Here is a 23,361-nt window from a genome sequence, read left to right on the forward strand (position 1 = left end):
TCTGACATCTCCCTTCACCCACTTGTATGTAGATCCTAGTGGCGGAGCTTTCTTAGTACACATTTTTTCCTGCTAGGTGAGTATAGAGCAACTCACTCTGAATTAGTGCACCCAAAGGCATTGCTTGGGAAGGTTCTCTCTGATCACGGTAAGTTTTTTTCATAAAAGCAGTTTCACTTGAACCTCATTTTTGTTATGGCTGATTTAAGAGAACAGTGTGCAACTGTGAAATTATGTTTCCTGCTTGGGAAAAATGCCACAGAAACTGTTGTGATGTTGAACACAGCTTACAAGGTCAGCACTATGGAAAAAATCAAGTGTACAAGTGCTTTTCTCATTTCAAAAAAAGACGAAATGTCGATTGATGACAAACCTCATTGTGGATGTCCAACAACTTCCCAAAAGGAAGTTTCCAAAAATGTGGACAAAAGTCATGCAACTTATGCTTGAAGTCCAGCAAAGGCCCATTGAAGAGATGGAGAAGTTATCTAAACCATCTTGAGCTCAGTTCAGCGAATTTTAACTACAGATTTTTAAAAAACATTTTATTAGGGACTCATACAACTCTGATCACAATCCATACATACATCAATTGTATAAAACATCTGGAATTTTAACTACAGATTTATGAATGACAAGGATCACTGTGAAATTTGTGCCTTGGGTTCTGACTGACCAGGAAATAAAAGCATCGAGTGGAAATATGTTGTGCTTTGAAAGAACTGCTCTAAATCGACCCAAACTTTTCCCCCAAGGTCATTACTGGTGACAAGACATAATGCTATTCTTATGACCCTGAAAGCAAATATCAATAAAATCAGTGGAAGATGCCATCATCACCTCACCCAAAAAAAGTTCTTTAAGTAAAATCAAAGATCAAGACAATTGTCATTAGTTTTTGGGATGTGAAGGGAATATTGCATTTGGAGTTTGTTCCACCAGGTCAGACTATTAATCAAGTTTTCTATTTAGAGACTATGTAACAGTTTGTGACTAAAAAAAGGCCAGATATCATCAAAAGACCTCAAACAAACAAACACATATTTTTGAGAATGAGGGGGGTTGGAGCAGAGACTCAAAACCCATCTGTAGAAAATGGAACAATCCCCTCACAGAAGTGTCAAAAGGAAGGGATGAGTCAAACAGGGTGAAGTATAGCACTGATAAAACACAATATTCCTCTGGTTTCCTTGAGGCTTCTTCACCCCCCAGTATCATGACCTCAATTCTGCCTTTGACTGCAGGCTAGGCTGGAGCATGTACACATGTACAGATAAGAGCTCAGGGGACACAGAATCCAGGTCAGATAAACCCCTCATGAACAGAAATGGGAGTAGTGGTCCCAGGAGAGTAGGGGGAAGGTTGGGATAGGAGGGGGAAAGAAACTGGGGGGGGAGGGAGACAGCAGTTGGTATAAGATAGGAAATTAATAATAATTTTTAATTCATCAAGGGTCATGAGGATGGGAGGAGAGAGGAAGGGTTAAAAGAGGAGCTGATACCAAGGGCTCAAATAGAATGTAAATGTTTAGAAAATAATGATGGCAACATATGTATACATATGCTTGATACAATTGATGTATGGATTGTTAGAGCTGTAAGAGCCCCCAATAAAATGATCTTAAGGGGGGGAGCTGATGTGTGTGACAAAAAAGGCCTGATTTGTGGCAGAAGGGGAACTGGTTTTGTCAACATGACAATGCACAGCTATCTCAGTGTGTCAAGTGTTTTGGCTAAAAGCAGCATGCCTTTCTTGCTCCACCCACCTTACTCACTGGACCTCACCTCCGTGAGAATTCTTTTTGCTTCTGCAAATGAAGAGGGACATGACAGGACAGTGAGTTGATGACGTAGAAGAGGTGAAGAAAAAAATCGAGGTTCTGTCAGCCATTCAAACAGATAAGTTAGGAAAATGTTTCCAGGAATGGAATTGCAGATTTGCCAAATTTATTAAGTGTAATAGAGATACTTTGAAGGTGATAATGTTGTTTGAGAAAAAATTTACACATGTAACTTTGAGGAACAAATTCCAGGCTTTTTTTGGGTACCTCTAGTATATTAATAATATGGTAGTTTCTTTGAAATTACACAACAGATGTCTATAATATCTATGTGCTATGCATATTTTACTAACAATCCTATTTTTAGATAGTCACTATTCACTACAATTTTGTTAATAAGTGGAAAAGTATTTTAGATGTCTACAGTGGTCCAAAGTCAGGGTTAATAAATTGTATCATCAATTTCTGCTGATTGTGAAAGCTTTGGATATTTTCACTTACTTACTGCTTAAACTGCAACCAAGCAAAACAAAAACCTGCTTCCTTCTAATCAATTCCAATTCATAGCAATTCTATATGTTAGAGTAGAACTACTTTAAACGGTGTGTTAATCTTTATTTAAGAAGACCACCATACCTTTCTCCCATGGAGCAGTTATGAGCTTGAAACACTGGTCATAAATTACTCAAAAAACTTAAGCAGTTTTTGAATGAAGTTTTTTTTTTTTAACATTTCTTGAGAATTTAAAAAAATCATGTATTTCATAATTTGTGTGAGTATATACTTCTTATTTAATCTTGTGTTTACATATATATGTTAGTCATGTTAAAGTTGCTTCTGCTTCATGAGGAGAACAAAAATGATCATTTGTGAGAAATGACATCCTGGAGCAGTTCAGTGCTGCATAAGATTCCAGATTGTATGTTGTTTTCCTTCATCATCCCTCTCTTCTTCCTCCAAACCAATGGGTTTGAACTTGCCTTTTGCAAATAAACATTACAAAAGTATATATTTGAATAATATAGGACTTATGTCTATCAGTCAGATTATTATTATTATTTTCGGAGTTAGTCTCTGGTTGTCTTTTTCTTTTGTTCATAAGCCTTTTTTTCCCAAAAAACCTTTCTTGACTTTGTTTTGCCTTTATCAATTCTCTGTTACTTGAGCTGCTCCTATATTCCTGGTCTCATTTCCCACTGGAAATCTCCTATACTTCCACTGTAGACGAATGAACTGTTCTTGTTCTGTGTCTTTATGATTTCCCTCGTCATGAGCTATCATCATGGTCCTCTCTTCTCAGCCAGCCCAGCTATCTGAGTCATTTCAGTTCTCTGAAGTCTTACTCAAAGGCCACCTTCTCCATGAGCTCTTCACTGACGATCCTTCCAGAGAGCAGTGATGCCGTCTTCTGAAAATCCTTTTATACTGTTATCATGGAAAACTACTTAGTATCTACAAAGGAACATGTTATAAATCCTGTGAAGGGTAGATGTGTGTGTTTCTCTCCTCTGATTGTTGTTATTTGCCACTGACTCAGCTCTGACTCGGAATGTAATTGGTTTGCTGTGGTGAACCCCTGGACAACTAGAATAACATATTGCCTGGTTCTGCGCCATCTTCGTGATCACTGGTATGCGTATGTTCTTTGTTGAAACCGCTATATAATTTGCATCCTTTCTAACTTGCAACAGAAGGGACTCATAGTGATCCAATGAACAAAAACAAAATACTGCCTGGTCCTACACGATCCTCAAAATCATTGCCATGAGTGAGCTGATTTTTACAGCCACTAAGTCAATACTTCTTGTTGAGGGTCTGCCTCTTTGTATTGATAATGTATAAAGATTATAGTAAAGTCATAGAGGATAAGAAAGATAGGAAAGAAAATAAAATAAAGCAGTCAGGCACATTTTATGGTAGCCTGCTGTGATAGTTAAGGTTTATTGTGCCAACCTGGCCAATGAACACACATGGGATTAATTGAAGGGTGGAGTGCTAATTGGCTCATTGAACCCCCCACCCCCACCCCCCGTGTGATCTCTTGTTCTCTGATGGTCGGTCCAGTGTGCACCTTAGCTAGTACCCTGCCTCAGCTGGCAAGGCTACAAGACATCCCTGAGGAGAAGCCACATGGACCTACCCCGATGCAGCCCTGGGTGCTGGAGAAGCCACGTGGAGACCCCTGCCAGCGCTGAGATGCTTACACCCTCACTGATTCTGCTTTCCTCCTGCATTCGACTTCATTGCTGTGTTTTCTGAGATTTAAGGAGAACTTTGTAGATTGGTGTCAGACATGGGCTAGTGTCAGGCTTGTGGGCTCGGACAGCACTTGGTTGGCATGCTTTTTTAATGTACACTTACCCTTTATATAAAATTCTCTCTTTTAAAATATGAGTGTCTATGAATTTTGTTTCTCTAGTCTACCCAGGCTAACACATGCTCACCTCAGCACCTCTTGATGGACCACGTGGAACTGTGAGAAGTGTGAGCCTTTACTATCTTGGGCCATTTATAGGTAGCCTTAAGACATGCATATTCAGCAGTTACATGCATCACAAAGTGGGTAGTATCTACATTAAGGTCCCTGATGAGTTCACAAGCGTGGAAACCTAGTACCTGTATTGGGGGTAGGTAAAAGGAGGATTGGGTGTCACAGAGGGAAGAGAGAGCAAAAGAATAATGTCTGCGTCTATAAGGATATATAAACAATCATGTGCTCACTTTAAGCCAGCATACCAGTTAAGGGGAGAATCTGTGGGAATGATACTTAAAGCAGGATAACGTACTTGGACTTTACCTAACTTATCTAAGTGGAGGCTTTCCTATAGTCTTTGTATTTCCCTCAGTGTTTCCCACACTACAGAAATCTCTCTCTTTCTTAACTCAGAGTTAACTGCTTAGTAACCTAATCACAGAGTGCTTCCCACTCAATGGAAGGGAATTGGGAAAGGCATGCAACACCCAAAACTCAAGAAAACCAAATCCACTGCCATTGAGTGGATTTGGACTCAGTGACCCTATTGGACAAGGTACAATTGCTCCTTTGGGTTTCTGAGATTAATTCTTTACAGGAGTAGAAAGTCTCATCTTTCTCCCTGAGGGCTGGTGGTTTCAAACTTCTAATCTTACAGTTAGAAGTAATCCACTATGCCAACATCATTCCCATATGAAACACTGGTACCATCTAAGCCCTTTTGCCACTAAATTTCTAATGATAAAAACCCTATACAACAGAGAACTTCCCAGTTGGTTTTGGAGGCTGAAATCTTTATGGGAACATTTTGCCACATCTTTCTCCTAGAGAGCTGTTGATGGGTTAACCCCAGAATCTTTCAGTTAGCTGAGCATTTGACCACTGTGCCACTAAAGCTCCTAGAATTCCACCTTGTTCGTAGGTACGGTTGAGTTGGTTCAAACACATAGTGATCCCATGAGTGACAGGACAAAATACTGCCTGGTCCAACACAATTCTTTTTTTTTTTATGACTTTACTATATAATCTTTACTTATTATCGCTGTACAATTGCGCCTGCCGGGCCTGTGATGATGTGTTAGGGGTGGGATCCCCTGACATCCTCCTGTGCAATTTGTACAAAGAAACCTAAGGTGGGCGAAGAAGAAGAAGAATCTCCTGGGGATCTGGTTGAAATGTGGATTCTGACTCAGTAAGGGATTGAACTGGAATGAACTATTGGAAAGCCCTGAGTCCCAGCCCTCAGAATACTTTCTAACCACCTCTTCCTTTTTTGCTTGTTCCCTGACTGCCAGGCTGATAACGAGGGGACTTCAAAAAGGTCACGAGGAAATTCTGTTATATTTTCATTCCATTTATCCGTGAACATTTTGCAGCCGCAAGTCATGTTCCCAACACAATTCTTAAAATCATTGAGTGAGCCATTTGTTACAGCCACTAAGTCAATCCTTGTTGAGCGTCTGCCTCTTTGCTGACCCTATCTTTTACCAAGGAAGACCTGATGGTGATGTTAAGTGTTGGGCTGCTAACTATAAGATCAGAACTTCAAAAGATGAGGCTCTCTGCTTTTAAAAACATTTGCAAACCCTTGTAAACCCTGTATAGAGTCACTGAGTCAGAAACAACTCAGTGATGGTTAGGTTTTGGTTTAGTACATTTCCAAGCATGGTGGCCTCCTCCAGGGAATTACACCCACTACACAGAAATTCCCAAACATGTCACATACCTTAGAATATTCATTCAGTACCCTCACCAATCGTACTATTGTCATCTGTCATTTGTTATTTGTTAAATAATAATAATGATGTTTTTGTTTTCATTCAAATATTAATTAAATTTGCAAGCCTATTTTATATGTAGACTCATTATTTTTATATCCAATATTTCCTCAAGATTGCTTTTCTTAAAAGAAGCTGTAATTCTTCTCTTAATAAAGATCCATGGGAAAAAATAATAAAGATCTATGGCTGATAAATTTCTCTAATCTTTGTCTAAATAAAAAAAACAAACAAAAAATGTTGCTGTCACTTTTGCAAGATAATTTGTTACAAAGTCCTGAGGTGCAAGATCTGTCTTTCTGTTCTTTTGCCTTATTTCCTTTGAAGATATTACTTTATTGTTTCTGGTATCTACTGTGATCTGATTGTTTTTCTTTTATAGGTATTTATTTGTCTTTTCTCTTGTTGTTTCCACAATTTTTCCTTTATTCTTGATTTTCTGGAAATCCACTTCTAAGGTTCTTTCTGTGTTTTATTTTTAGCCAGATTTACTTAAGCATAATTTGTATTCAGTGAAATTCCATTTTTAAGCATATGACGGTAAGTTAAAAAGTATTATTACTAGGGGTCTATTTCATGAACAGGTTTAGTCCAAGCACGACATGTTGAATCATATCTGTTCAGTGGATGACGGAAAACAAATTTTCGCAATAATAGACTTATGTTAGTATCCTTACAGTGTCTTCCAAAAAGATCCAATTAGAATAGTGACTTCCATTGGGAATCTATTAAAGACCAGTTAAATTCAAGGCAGAGAGGTCAGCTCAGGTTATGATGACTGTACTTTGGGATCCCAGAGGGGTAATTTTGTTAGATTTTCTGAAAGGATATCTGACAATTGTGAGTTCTTATTATGAAGATATTTTAAGAAAATTTAAAACTGCATTGTTAAGAAAATGGCCCTGAAAGTTACAAGAAGAAATTCTTTTCCATTATGACAGTGCACCTGCTTATTCTTTAAGGGCAGCCAGGGCTGTCCTATGAGAATATTCTTTGGAAACCATACCCCCTCCACCCTTTAGCCCTGTCTTGCCCTTTCATACTTTTTCTTCCCCAAACTCAAAGAACATTTAAAAGGAGCATGACTTGAGTTCCTTGAGGATGCCAAAACTACAGTTTTGACATGACTTAAAATGAAGAGTAGAGCATTCTTTCGGGAAGAGTTAGGGAGATAAAAATACCACCTTCATCAGTGTATAGACTAGATGGAGGATCTAGACATTTAGGTCAATGGACAAAACATTGAAATATGCAGGAAGCATCAAAAGAAGGTGAAAGAAATAATGCACAGTTACTATATAAAAAGCTAGTTGATCATAGATGACCAAGAACCAATGTGCTAAGGAAGAAGTCCAAGCTGCCTGAAGGCATGAGCCAAAGCAAGGCTTCAGGAATTGACAGAATACCAATTGAAATGTTTCAACAAGGCAATGAAGCACTGTATTTGGAAGACAGGTACCTGGCCAACCAAATGAAAGAGATCAGTATTTGAACCCATTTCAAAGAAAGATGTCTCCATAGAAGTGGAAATTATCTAACAATGTCAATAATATCACATGAAAGTAAAATTTAGCTGAAGATCATTCAACAACAGTTGCAGCACTACATTGGCAGGGAGCTGGCAGAAACTCAAACCAGATTCAGAGGAGGATGTAGAATTAAGGGATATCATTGGTGACGTCAGATGGATCTTGACTCAAAGCAGGAAATACCAGAAAAATGTTTACTTGAATTTTCTTGATTATGTAAAAGGGTCCAACTGCTTGGATGATCTTAACAGCTCTAGAAAACAGAAGAATGTGAGTTCCTGGGCAACTTGCACATGGATCGAGACCATCAATCAAACAGAACACAGAATGCTGCATGGTTTAAAATCAGGAAAGGTGTGCAGCATACCATAATTATTCAGTCTTCATACTGAGCAAATAATCAGAATCTGGATTATATGAAAAATAATTCAGCATCAGGATTAGAGGAAGGTTTATTAATAACCTGTGAAATTCAAATGACAACTTTGCTTGCTGAAAGTGATGAGGACTTGAAGTTCTTGTTGATGAAGATCAAGGACTGCAGCCTTCAATACAGATTACAACTCAACATAAAACTAAAATCTTCACAACTGAACCAGTAGGTAACCTCAAGATTAACTGAAAAAATATTGACATTGCCAGCGATTGTATCTTGCTTGGATCCAAAAATCTATGCTCAAGGAAGCAGATGTCAAGAAATCAAAGGATATATTTCAAAACTCCAAACTCACTGCTATTGAATCCATTCCGGCTCTTAGCCACCCTATAGGACAGTGTAGAACTGCCCCTGTGGGTTTCCGGGACTGTAACTCTGGGTGAGTAGGAAGCCTCTTTCTCCCAAAGGATGCATTGCATTGCATTGGGCAAACCTGCACAAGAATTCTTTAATGCGTCACTTTGAAGACTAAGGAATGCCTGACCCAAACCTCCACGTGAAAGTTGAACATTGACTAAGAAGGACCAAAGAAAACATTAATGCATTTGAATTATGGTGCTGGTGAAAAATATAGAAAGTACCATGAACTGCTGAAAGAAGAAACAGACCCATCTTGGAAGAAGTACAGCTAGAATGCTCCTTCAAAGCAAGAATGGTGAGACTTCATTTCACATACTTTGAACATGTTATCTGGAGAGACCAGACCGACCCTGGAAAAGGACATCATGCTTGGTAAATGAGAGGGACAGGGAAAAAGAGGAAGACCCTTGACCAGATGAATCGACACAGTGGTCCAACAGTTGGCTCAAGCATGACAACATTTGGGAGGATGGCATAGAACTGGGTAGTGTTTCCTTCCATTGTGTATAGGGTCACTATGTGTCAGCAGTTAAAATTGATAGAGGGTATGTCAAGAAATAGTAACTTCATATATTTATATTTTTGTTTGTTTCTTTAATTTGGTAGTAAACTTTTGACTCGCCTCTAATGAATTTTAAATACAAAAGAAAACTAATTCACTTCTGTCAAGTCTGATTTATAATTGCCTCACAGATCAGAAGAGAATTGCTTTATGGAGTGTCCAAGACTATAAATCTTTATGACAAAGAGTCTCATCTTTCTTCCTCAGAATAGTTGGTGAATTCAAACTATTGATCTTATGGCTAGCATTTCATTGTTTAATCCTCTGTGCCACCAGAACTACGTCAGTGAGTTTGGATAGTCACATAACTACCAAAATCAGAGAAATTTTCTCAACCCACATACACAGCTGGTCACTGGCTGATTTCAGACTTGAACTCAAGTGTGTTATCTCTGAATCCTGTTTTGAACTATAAGGACAATATGTTGGTGCTTGAACTTTTTGAAGTTAAATGCTAAATTTCATGATATTTTAAACTAAAGCATTTTACTAAGCCTTTATTTTTAACTGGGAGTTTATTGCACTGCAAAGAACTCCAAGCAATAATCTAAGTCATTTCAATGGTGTGGGGTTTAGTTATCTTAATGTTTGGAAATATCAGTATTTCTTGAAATAAATGGACAATGATTGGCACTTGGAAATTGTTCTATTTGAGTTGCTGTGAAAATAGATATATATCCTTTGAAACAAAAGGAAGTTGGATTGGATTTCCTTGAAGACAGATGGATATAATTCAGTCACAGACAGCATTGTACTTCAAGGCTGATTTTGCAGTATTCTTTTTAACGATGAGTGCCATGCCTTTCAAACTTTGTTTTGATTGAGTTCTTCTTGGCATAGTAAATCATATGATTTTCTGAATCAAACTGGCCAAGACCAATTCATTTCCGCTCACGAATGCGTAGGACATCGATCTTTATGTCATTAGATTTTTTGCTGCTGTTTCTCCTTACCTGGAGTCGTGCCCCCTCAGCAGTGAGGATCCCAAAGGCTCTGCTCGCACAGGCTTTATCCCTCTTACATCTCCGTAGTCGACTGCACTCAGAGTCATCAGTTCCTCCTCGGTCACATTTTGAGTGTCCTCAGACCCAAAGGACCCATCCTCTGGCACTGTCTCCAACAATGCTCTGCTTTCATTCATTATGGCTTCACTATTTGACAGTGTTTCAAAGCTGTGCATAAGATTTTCAGCAGCTAACTTCCTCCGAAGTGAGGAGCCTTCTTTGTTGTCTCTTCTTAGTCTGGAAGCTCCACTGAAACCTGTTTGCGTTGGGTGACCCTGCTGGCATTTGAAATACCAGGGTCATAACTTCCAGCATCACAGCAACATACAGGCCATCACAGTACAACTAACTGATAAATGATGGATTGCTAGTTTTACAGTTGCTATTGTGCAACTTTTTTATGTGGGAAGAAAATATTTTTATCTCCTTTATTTCCCACTCTATTTCACTCAAACCCAGGTATAATGCCTATGAAGACACTGTGTAACAGTGTCTTTTGGGCATTTTATATGTAGCCAAATAGTTCATTCTTCACAGTAGGTGTGGAATTTAGTGGAATTTTCCCTATTTGACTTTGAAGCTCAGCAAGGTTAAATAATTTCCCCCAAATCACACAATAGTGAGGATCAAACTAATATATAATCTTATATCTCTGTGATTCTAAAATCTGTAGCTTTTTTTTCCCAGAATGCCATTTCCTTCTTTGATATGAGCTTCCTCTACTCTCCGGTTTCTATACCTCTGGTTCAGCAGCTGATTGGATAGTCAGGCTTGGTTGCTGTATAAACACATGGTGATGTTCAGAGTAACATGGTCCTTAGTCAAAGCTTCTCTGAGCTTTGTGGCTAGGTGCTTTCTTTATTGGAGAACCTTACTATCAACATACTGTTGTTATTTTGTTAGGTGCTGTCAAGTTGATTGTAATGCCTAGTGACCTTAAGTACAACCGAACAAAGCACTGCTCTGTCCTGTACCATCCTCACAATTGTTCTTATATTTGAGCTCATGGTTGCAGCCACTGTGTCCATCATCTCATCGAGGACCTTCTTTATTGTGCTGCCCCTTCACTTTACCAAGCATGATGTCCTCTTCCAGCAACTGGTCTCTCCTAATAACATGTCCTAAGAACATGAGACAAAGTCTCACCATTCTGGCTGTACTTAAAAGGAGCATTCTTGCTGTGCTTACATGACATTTATATTTGACAGTCCATGATACATTCAGTATTCTTTACCAACACCACAGTTAAAATGCATGGATTCTTCTCCGATCTTCCTTATTCAATGTCCAACTTTCACATTGCATATGAGGCCATTGAAAATATCACGCTTAGGTTAGACGTCTCTTAGACCTCAGGGTGACATCTTTGCTTTTCAAGACTTTAAAGAGGTCTTGTGCAACAGATGTATCTATTGCAATGCATTGTATGATTACTGGAATGCTGCTTCCATGAACATTGACTGTGGAGCAAGCCAGATGAAATTCTTATAACTTCAATCTTTTCTCTGTTTACCATGATGTTACCTATTGGTCCAATTGTGAGAATGCTTGTTTTCTTTACATTTAATTATAATCTGTACTGAAGGCTGAAATGCTTGATGTTCATCAGAAAGTGCTTCAAGTCCTCACTTTCACCACACAAGGTTGTATCATCTGCATATCATATTCTTCATATAATCCAGTTCTCTAATTACTTGCTCATCATACAGATTGAACAAATATGTTGGGAGGATACAGCCCTGACACATACTTTTCCTGATTACAAACCATGCAGTATTCCCTTGTTCTGTTCTCGCACATGCCTCTTGATCCATGTACAGGTGCTACATGAGCACAATGAAGTGTTCTGGAATTCCCATTCTTCTCAAGACTGTCTATAGTTTGTTATAATCCATACAGTCACATACCTTTGCATAGTTAAACACACATAATGTCATGGTATTCTGTACTTTCAGCTAAAGTCCATCTGATGTCAACCATCATATTATCTGTAGTTCCACGTCCTCTCCTGAATCTGGCCTGAACCTCTGACCCCCCTCCCTGTCAGCGTACTACTACAACTGTTGCTGGATGATCTTCAGTAAATTTTACTTCCATGTGATATCAATGATATTGCTTTATAATTCAAGTATTCTGTTGGTTCACATTTTTTTTTTGAAATGGGTACAAATAGGGATCTCGTCCAGTCAGTTGGTCTTCCAAATTTCCAGGCCTAGATGAGCGAGTGCTTCCAGTGCCTCATCAGCTTGTTGAAACATCGCAATTGGTGTTCCATCAATTCCTGGAGCCTGTTTTTGGCTAATGCTTTCAGTGCAGCTTCAACTTTTTCAAATACCATTGGGTCTTGCTCATAGGCTACCTCTTGAAATGGCGACATGTTGACTAGTTCTTTTTTCGTGCAGTGACTATTTTCCTAACAGCTTCTTCGGCATCATTCTGATGATTCCGGCATCATGCAATACTTTGCCCATGGAATCTTTCAATATTGCAACTCAAGTCTTCAGTTTCTTTCTTGAGGTTTTTTTTTCCTTCAGTTTGAGATATGTTAAAATTTTTTCCCTTTTGTTTTTTTTTAAATTTTAGGCCTATGAACATTTCATTATAATATTTTACTTTGTCTTTTTGAGTTACCCTTTGAAAATTCTTTTCAGAACTTTTATTTCATAATCTCTTTCCTTTGTCTTAGCTATTGTACTATCAACTACCTTCCCATTCTTCTCAAAGACCGATTATTACTTTGGGAACAAACATTAGTTTTTGGAGGAAGTATTTATTAACTCCTGTACTGTAGATTTGTTTGATGTTATTTCTTTCAGAGTTATGAAAGGGTGCTTATACGTATCTAGTGAGCATATCTATTGTCTTAATTTGTTCTGGCGTTGACTTGCTTCATGCAGTGAGTTTGAAAGCTTTGTACCTAATCCCAATATTTTTCCATGACGTTTGCGCTTATCCCAAGATCTCTGAAGTAGTTCATATAATAAAAAGGTTTCATTTAACTAAGGAAAGCACTGGTATAACACTAGAGAACAGAGGAGAACTGTTCCGTGTGGGATTCTGAGACTAAATCTTTAAGGGACTAGAAAGTCTCATCTTCCTCCTGCAGTGCGGTTGGTGACTTTGCACTCTGAGCTTACAGTTAGCCACCCAATGTGTAACCCACTATGCCACCAAGAATGCCCGCCATGAGCATTGGGCTCTGTTAATATCGACCTGGGAAGGCATGGACAATAGTAATTCAGATTAGACAGAAAATTTAAGAGGCAGTGAGTTCATGTTGATGGGGCAGGAACAACTAAAAACGGAGGGTAAAAATGGTTGCACAACTTGAAGAATGTAATCAATACACTAATTTATATGTGTGGAAATTGCTGAATTGGTATATGCTGTGCTAAGTATATTCTCAACAGCATCAAAATTATATTAAAAAGAAAACCCAGTGAAACACATGTGGGGTTTCCATGATAAGAATCAATTAGATGGCAATTGGTTGTTTATTCCTTTGTTTTTGTTTTAGTACCTGGCCCAGTGCTAAATAACGATGATTATTTAAAAATATAATTTATTGATTGAAAGTAATATAATGAACTCTTTTGTTTCAGGAAATGTTGTAAGCAACCTGGGACATTCCTTCTTCAGTCAAAGTTTTCTTGGCAGTAAAGAACATGGTGGATTCTTATATGTTACATCTACCTACCAGTCACTTCAAGACCTAGTACTCCCAACTCCACCTTACTTGTTTGGAATTCTCATCCAGAAATGGGAAACTCCTTGGGCTAAAGTATTTCCCATTAGACTGATGTTGAGACTTGGAGCAGAATATCGACGTAAGTAATAAAATACTTTCTCTTAGCGTGTGACCACTGAATGATAGGGAAACCATGCCTGAAATATCCCGAGTTCCTGTTTGATGATAAAGCTCAACAGAAGTAGGTCTTTTGAAATGTGCCTCTCTTTATTTTGTGTAACTGGCAGGACTTGACAATATTAAATGAGGAAAATGGTATTTGTTACCCTGAAAATGTATTATTTTTATAGTTAATTGATAAGCATATAATTATCTTCAGAAAAATGGATGTGAATTTAAAAAGTAACTTTATTTTGTGGGTAATGTCTATATGTGGTGACAGTATACTGAGTCACTTAGTTGGAGAAAAGTTAAGACAGATTGTGTTTTAATGAACCAGATACTGAAAGACGTATGGAGGCCTTTCTTACTTGGTAACGTAGGCTACAGAAGAAGAGTGGTCTTGCTCATGGCTTTCGCGATGCATCACCAGATTACGGTTTTTGTAGTTTTTTAAGGTTAAATTAGAAACTTTTAAATCAGTCTTAGTTTCCTAGTGTTACTGTAACTCAAGTGAATGGCTTCAAGGAGCAGAAATTTATTTTCTTATGGTTAGGAAGCTGAAAGCACAAATTGAGTGCATTAGCTCCAGGGGTGGCTCACTCTTGATCAGCTTTTCTCTCAGATCTTCTGAGAGAAGATCCTTGTCTTTCTTACTTTCTGTACTTGTGGCCTTTTCTTGGTGATCTTCATGTGGGATTTATCTTCTAGTGTTGTGCTTGCATCTGTGTCTAATCTGCTCTTTTTATTTTAACTCACATGATTAAATTTAGGATTTACCCTATATCCTTATGACATCAATAACTTAGCAAAGAAAACCCTGTTTACAAATAAAATTGGTATTTGGCTTAGGATCTCAATTCTCAACTCTATCACTCAGTAGCTATTTAACTTTGGGCAAGCAACACAACTATTCTGACTTATTATCTTTTATAAACTTGAGTTAAAAAAATCAAAGGAAGGGAAAATTGGCCAAGGTAATGGCAATAAAAATGGGTAGGAATAGCATAAAATACCTTATGGTAAAAGCTAGCATAAGAAGACTAGAAGGACATTATATAATAATTAAAGAATCAATTAAATAAGAAGACATAACCATAATGAGTATCTACACACCCAACTAAAGAGGCTCAAAATATATTCATCAAACTTTTACATAATTGAAGAAATAGACAACTCTACAATAATAGTTGGATACTTTTAATACATCATTGTTAAAAAAGGACAAAACAACTAGAAATAAACTCAACAAAGATACCGAAGGACTAAACACACAAATAGCTTGATTTCACAGACATAAATAGAGCTTCCTATCAACAGAAGCAAAATTATACTTTATTTTTCCCAGCACACATAGATTACTCTCCAGAATACAAGCCAACCTTATTAAATTTTAAAACACCAAGATGTTATAATGCAAAAAGAGAGAGAAACAATAGAGAAAATAAACATCACAAGAAGTTGGTTGGTTCTTTGAAAGGCTTAAAAAACGGGCAAATTAACAAGCCACTGGCAAATGTAACAAAGAAAAAGAATAAGAGGGTGCAAATAAATTAAACTGGTGACTTCACAACAGAACCAACTAAAAAAGAATAATAACAGAATACTACGAAAGACTGCTCCCACAAATTTGAAAACCTAGTGAAAATGGGTGTAATTTTAGAAACACACTATGTACCTAAACTAACACAGACGAGTATAAAATCTGAACAAATAACAAAAGAAGAAATTAACTATTTAAAAACTCCCAACAAGGGTAGAGCGAAGGTGGGATAGAAAATGGAAACAGATTACAAGGATCTACATATAACCCCCTCCCTGGGGGACGGACAATGGAAAAGTGGGTGAAGGGAGACATCGGTCAGTGTAAGACATGACAAAATGATCATTATAAATTATTAAGAGTTCATGGGGAGGGGATACGGGGAGGGAAGGGAAAAAATGAGCTGATACCAGGGGTTCAAGTAGAAAGCAAATGTTTTGAGAATTATGTTGGCAACAAATATACAAATGTGCTTGACACATGGATGGATATATGGATTGTGATAAGAGTTGTATGAGCCCCCAATAAAATGATTTGAAAAAAAACTCTCAACAAAAAAATGTCTGGGCCCAGACAGCTTCAATGATTGATGTTACCATACATTCAGAGAAGAACTGACACTGATTCTACTTAAACCATTCCAGAGTATTGAAAAGATGGAAAGCTCCAGAATTTATTTTATGAAGCAAGCATAACTCTGATACCCAAACAAGGCAAACATCAGAAAAAAAAGGTAAACATCACTGAGAAAGAAAATCATGCCAATACTCCATATGAACATAGATGTAAAATTTCTCCACAAAATCCTAACAAATAGAACTCAACGTTATATATAAAAAAATAATAATATATCACAACCAATTGAGATTCATATCAGAAATACAAGGATGGGTTAACATAAAAAAATCAGTATAATCTATCCTATAAATAAAACCATATGATTATATCAGTTAACATGAAAAAGACATTTAACAAAATCCAACACCTATTCACAATATACATTTAAAAATAGTATAGAAGGAAAAATCCTCAACATAATAAAGGACATATATAGAAAACTAACTGCCAACAGAAAGAAACAAAGCATTCTCCCACGCAAATGGGAACCCGATCATGATGTCTTTTATCACCCCTTTTATTTCAATATTGTGCTGGAAGTCTTAGCCAGAGTTATCAGGCAATAAAGGGAAATTAAAAGCACCCAATATTGGCAAAGAAGAAACAAAACTATTTGCTGATATGGCCCTATACATGGAAAATTCCAAAGACTTGACAAGAAGAATGTTGGAACTAATAAAAAGATATAACAAAATGTCAAGGTACAAGATCAACATACAAAAATCAGTTAGATTCCTTTACAATAACAGAGCTCTGAAAAGAAAATCAGGAAAGTAATACCATTCTTAATAACCACTCAAAAGATGAAGTACTTAAGAATAAATATAACCAGATCAACAAAAGACCTGTACAAATAAAACTAAAAACACTACAAGAAACCAAAAGAGACCTACATAAATGGAATACTATACATGCTCATGGATAGAAAGACTTAAATTATAAACGTGACAATACTACTGCAAACAATCTACAAATAAAGAGCAATTCTGATCCAGAGTCCATCGTCATTCTTTAAAGAGATAAAAGGACATCACCAACTTTATACAGAAAAGAGATTCCAAATAAGCAAAGAACCACTAAATTAAAAGAGCAAAATAGGCCCCACCTCCTGATCTCAAAACCTACTATAGTGCCATGGTAATCGAAACAACTTGGTATGATGGCTCTAGTGAGAAACAGAAATCAACGAAACCATTGAAAACCCAGAGGTAAATTCATCCACCTACAGACAGCTGAGTTTTAACAAGGGCTGAAACTCATTAAATGAGGAAGACTTACCTTATATACGCTAATATAAGCCTACCCGAGTATAAGCCGAGGGACCCAATTATTACCTGGGAAACCAGAAGAACTGATTGACTCAAGTATAAGCCTAGGGTGGAAAATGCAGAAGCTATTGGTGAGTTTCAATAATCAAAACAAATGAAAAAATTACTAAAAATTGAGACATCAGTGGGGTAATGTATTTAAATATTTATTTTAAATAAAAAATATAAATAAAAGGACAAGTCATTTAACATTAGTAAACCGGCACAATAAGTGGAAAATAGGTTCAACAAAAACAATAAGGTATCAACAGTGATACCTTAAGAGTACTATTCCCTGAGCTCAATCAGCAACCAAGCTAAAATGTAAAAAGTTAAAATCCTTCAAAACTGGATTCCTCATCATCATCCGTATCCCAATGCAGAGCTTCAGCTGGTGTGAGGTCATCATAGATGCTGTCCTCACTGAGATCACCGTCATCACCATCACTGCTGTCATTTTCATACAAAGCGCAGTCTTCACTGCCATCCATAGCATTACTAATACTACATTTCTGGAAGGCACGTTGCACCATGTCTTCTGGAATGTCTTCCCATGCATCTCGAACCCACTTTGCTATTAATTCTATGTCGGGCTTCATGAGATTTCCTCCTTTTGTTAGTCATGTTTGACATCCATTCATGCCACTTACCCATGTGTAAGCCGAACTCCAGTTTTTCAGCACAAGATACACGAGTGTATGTGGTAGTCTGTTTAACAAATGGTGCTGGCTAAATTGGATTTCAATTTGCAGAAGCGTGAAATGGGTCCAAATTTCAAACCATCTACTAAAATGAACTCAAGATCAATCAAAAACCTAAATGTAAACTATAGAACTATAAATATCATCAATGAACAATTAGGGATAAATTTAGGAGCTCTAATAAAAGAAATAATATGCTATCAACATATCATATCAGGGTGCAGTATGACACTGATGAACCACATAATTATCCTCTAGCGCTGTAAGATTTCCTCCTCATACTACTGAGGCCCTTATGCTATAGTCCTCATTAATCATGTTTGATTTTCATATGTTCATTTGTACATTCAAGATCTCTCAATGCATGGTAGTCAAGATAGATGACCCCTCAGAGACCCTGAAAGGAGTAAGGGTTCCCTGAGGGTACAGGAAGTGAGAGGGGTATAAGAAAGAGGGCAGAAGGGAGTTGATAGCATTGATGATTATATAAACCCACCCAATGGGAGTGAATAACAACGTATGGGAAGGAAAGAGATATATTGGAATTAGTAAGCTATGTCAATAAATATATTATTTAATTTTAAAAATTGGATTAAAAAACCCAAAGAGATGGACAGAAGACCCAAGCAGACACTTCTACCAAGACATGCAGGTGCTCAAGAAACATCTGAAGAAATACTTGCTTTCAGTAGCCATTCAAAAGATGCAAATCAAAACAACGAGATAATCACTTTCCCGAGCATTAAGAGCAAAGTTTACCAAAAGCACATACAACAAATGCTGATGCTTTTGCAGAGACTGGAACCCCCATACACTGCTAGTATAACTTTGAAATAGTGCAACCATTAAGAGAGAAGTATGACACTTTACCAAAAAGTCAGATATAGAAATATCATATGACCCAGTATTCCCTCTACTTGGTATGTATTCTAGAGAACTTTAAGAATTGTGACACATAGGTAGACCTAATGTTTACCACAGCATTAGTTACAATAGCAAAAAGATGAACACAAATGGTCATCACTGGAAAAATAGATAAATGAACTTTGGTACATACACACATGGAATCCTATACAACATTAAAAGAATAACAGTGAATCTGTAAAATACCTCATAATGTGAATGAATATGAAGGTCATTATGCTGAGAGAAATTAGTCAAACACAAAAGGACAAATATTGTATGAGACCACTATTACAAAAAAGAAAACTTTTTACACTAAAAGAAACATTCTTTGATAGGTACCAGGGGTACAAGGCCAAAGGAGGGAGGAGAAGGCACTGGCTAGAGCAGCGATTCTCAAGCTGTGGATCACGACCCCTTTGAGGGTTGAACAGTCCTTTCACGGGTCGCGCGATAAATAACTGTAGAAAAATTACAGTTATGAAGTAGCAACAAAAATAATTTTGTGCTTGGGGGGTCACCACAACATGAGGAATTGTATTATAGGGTCACGGCATCAGGAAGGTTGAGAACCACTGGGCTAGAGTAAATAAGTGGTAATTTAGGTGAAGAAGAGAACATACAATAATAAGGAAGTCAGCAAAAAATTATGGAAATCAAGCAAGACACTGGAATGTTTGCATGTACTAAAGGCATCAGAAACAAATACTGTTATGTACATATTCGTGAAACGTTGGTGATCTGCAAGTACACATTTAGAGAGACACATAACTGACCAGATTTGGAAGGCTGAGTGGGAGTATATCCATGAATATCTTTAGATTTGACAGAGAATATCTGTATATTTGCTCTAACTAGATCCGTGAATGTGGTAGATTATACAGTGGCAAAGTTATGAAAACTTCTGAGACATAACCAAATACCTTGAGAGAAAGAGTCACTTGGTTTTTCTTAATCATTTTATTGGGGGCTTGTACAATTCTTATCACAATCCATACATTCATCCATTGTGTAAAGCACATTTGTACATTTGTTGCCATCATCATTCTGAAAACGTTTTCTTTCTACTTGAGCCTTGATATCAGCTCCTCAGTTTTCCCCCTCCCTCGTGAACCCTTGATAATTTATAAGTTATTATTTTCTCATATCTTTCACTGTCAGACGTCTCCATTCACCCACTTCTCTGTTGTCCATCCCTAAGGGAGGAGGTTATATGTAGATCCTTGTAATCGGTTTCCCCTTTCAACCCCACCTTCTCTTTACCCCCCACATATCACCACTCTCACCACTGGTCCTGAGGGGGTCATCTGTCCTGGATTCCCTGTGTTCCCAGTTCCTATCTGTACCAGTGTACATCCTCTGGTCTAGCCAGATTTGTAAAGTAGAATTGGGATCATCTTAGTTGGGGGAGGAAACATTGAAGAACTAGAGGAAAGTTGTATGTTTCGTCATTGCTACACTGCACCCTGACTGACTCGTCTCCTCTCCACAACCTTTCTGAAAGGGGCTGTCCAGTTGGCTACAGATGTGTGTTCCTGGGGCAGCAGGACTAGGGTTTAGGGCAGGGGTGAAAATATCAGGCCCTCGAAATCACTATCAGTTAACATCACAGTGTCACCAAATAGAAGTCATTCCAGCCATCATATTTGGGATGATTTAATAAAGTTTGACCGCGTGAAGCATGCAAATATTTTTCTCCATCCTAGCATGCTAATTTTTAAGCTGATAATTTTGTATGGCCCGTGAATGATGTTCTAAATATCCAAATGGCCCTTGGCAGAGAAAAGGTTCCCCACCCCTGGTCTAGAGAGACACCAAAGTCAATTGGCCTAACATAGTTCACAAGGACAATGTTCTACATTGTTCTTTGGTGCATAGTAATTGGAGTCTTAAAAGTTTATGAACAGCCATCTATTGGTCTCTTTGGGAGGAAAAGAGAATGATGAAAATTGAAAGACATTTGGAAACGGTCCATTGAACTAATGGACTATGCAGACATCAGCTTTCACGACTTAGAAGCTGGAATTACTTCATGGTGCCCGACTACTAGTACCAAGTAGCCTTATAAAAATCACATTCGAATGTCTTGGGGCTGGAGGGTGGGGGAATGGAGGGAAGGAAATGTGAAACAAATCCTCAATGATAAAAAAAGACTAGGTTTACTGATCTGATAAAAACTGGTGGGGATAGTGTCTGGGGTCTTAAAGGCTTGAAGGTGAACAAGCGGCTATCTAGCTCAGAAGCAAAAAAAGCCCACATGGAAGAAGCACACCGGCCAGTGCGATCACGAGGTGCCAAAGGGACCAGGTATAAGGCATCATGCAAAAAAAGAGATATATGTGTGTATATGTATGTGTGTGTGTGTGTGTGTGTGTGTGTGTATGCACCATATTGAATGAAGGTGGAAGTGCAGAGTGGAGACCCAAGGCTCAAGTGTCGGCCAATGGAGATCCCCTCGTAGAGGGGTTTAGGAGAGGAGATGGGTTAATTAGGGTGTGAGGTAGTACCGATGAAGAACACAGCTTTCCCCCAGATCCTGGATGCTTCCTCCCCCCAACTACCATGATCCGAATTCTACCTTGCAGGGCTGGATAGGGCAGAGGTTGTACACTGGTACATATGAGGGCTGGAGGCACAGGGAATCCAGGGTGGATGATACCTTCAGGACCAAGGGTGTGAGGGGCGATGCTGGGAGAGTGGAGGGTGAGTGGGTTGGAAAGGGAGAACTGATTACAAGGATCCACATGTGACCTCCTCCCTGGGAGATGGACGGCAGAGAAGGTGGGGAAGGGAGACTCCGGATAGGGCAAGATATGACAAAATAACGATGTATAAATTACCAAGGGCACATGAGGGAGGGGGAAGCGGGACGGAGGGGGAAAAAAAAAGAGGACCTGATGCAAAGGGCTTAAGTGGAGAGCAAATACTTTGAGAATGGTTGGGGCGGGGAATGTATGGATGTGCTTTATACAATTGATGTATGTATATGTATGGATTGTGATAAGAGTTGTATGAGTCCCTAATAAAATGTAAAAAAAGGAAAAAAAACAAAACTTGTGGGAACTCCCATAGTCTTTCATTATCTTTTAGATCTAGAACTAAATTCATCCTCCTGAACCATTTAAGACCAAAAGGGCAGCATATACCCAAGGATAAACACAGAGGATTGGGAAAGAAGATAGGATGGAAACAGGCAGAGGAAGTTGGATAAATCTTGGTGTGTTGAGGGGTTATAATGGATAAGTTGAAACAATGTGTATAAATTGCTGAACATAAAACTATGATCTGTATAACTTCATGTAATTCACAATAAAAAGTTAAAATATATATTTGTCCAATGCAAAAAAAGGATCAAAAAGTCAGTATTTACCTAAGGACCTAGTGCTAAACCTAGGTTTAGGAAAGAAAGCTAGGAGAAAGGATGGAAAACAGGGAGGAAGTGAGATTAAGTGATGCCCCAAGCATAGGAACAACATTGAGGTCTTGGCATAGGAACAATTGTGAAGCTGGTGCAAGACCTCAAGGTATGTCGTTCTGTGTGCCTATAACTGCTATGGGTCGGAACCAACTCAGTGGTGCCTAACAGCAACACCAACATACTGCAATGAATGAGTGTAAACAAGACATGTATAAATTGTTGGATATAAAATGGATTATCTGTTTTTATAAGCCTTCATTAATTTATAATTAAAAACTTTTTAGAAAGCATATCTTTCTAACACCAGAATTATTAAAAATGAGAGGATAAATGAAAAATCATTTTGCAAACCATAAAGCAATGTGCTGTGTTCTTAGTAACTCTTCATTTGTACTCATTCATTAATTCTTTTATAAAGGCTTACCATTTTTTATGACTCCAGGGAACAGAGAAATATTACTAAGATAATGTTTTACAGGTGCTTAGGAAAGAAGATGGACAGAAGTCATGATTATAGCATATTGTTTTAAAATATATGATCAAGGTTAACAAACTTCTTTGGATGCTTTGAGATGGGCTATAACTTGACCAAGAATGGGATTTTGGACAAAAACACATTTTGGACTGAGTGGCCTCTGGACTGAAGTCTGAAGGAGGCTTATAAACCACCAGCCCAGTGAAATGGGGGAAAGGAAGGCATGTGCACAGAAGAAACATGTTCATCTTCCTGCCTTGTAAAGCCATTGCAAATCATAAACTTCAAGGACTGAGCCAGCCAATAGAGTCACCTGGTATTTGTTGTCAGGCCCTCGGAGTTAAGAGAATCCTGGTTGGGAGGAATAGAAGAGTGCACTCTTAAACGTCTAAGCACAGAGGAACCAGCAGATTTCTTTTCTGGATCATAGTAATACTTTTTGAACAAGACTGCTTCCCAAGAACCTGTGTTTTATCTTTAAATGTTATCTCAAAAGACGTATTCTGATCATCAGAAGACTTACTTTGGTATAGATTGTAGAGGTTCATTATTGGTACCACCATGCTAAGTATTTTTGTGTTGTATATTTTATATAATGTAATGAGCCATTACAATTAGATTTTGAAA

At 37.9% G+C, this 23,361-nt stretch overlaps 1 protein-coding gene across 3 annotated transcripts in view; it reads left to right on the top strand.

Moving 5' to 3' along the window:
* Positions 1-23,361, top strand: part of ZFYVE9 (zinc finger FYVE-type containing 9) — a 206,383-nt gene that overhangs the window by 146,128 nt on the left and 36,894 nt on the right. For all 3 annotated transcript variants that reach the window (XM_075555965.1, XM_075555982.1, XM_075555974.1), the window contains one exon: positions 13,525-13,749. In XM_075555965.1, the coding sequence (XP_075412080.1) occupies positions 13,525-13,749 (225 nt within the window). The remainder of the gene's footprint in view (positions 1-13,524; positions 13,750-23,361) is intronic.

The sequence above is a fragment of the Tenrec ecaudatus genome, chromosome 1 (genome assembly GCF_050624435.1).
Source record: "Tenrec ecaudatus isolate mTenEca1 chromosome 1, mTenEca1.hap1, whole genome shotgun sequence".
NCBI classification, from domain to species: Eukaryota; Metazoa; Chordata; class Mammalia; order Afrosoricida; family Tenrecidae; genus Tenrec; species Tenrec ecaudatus.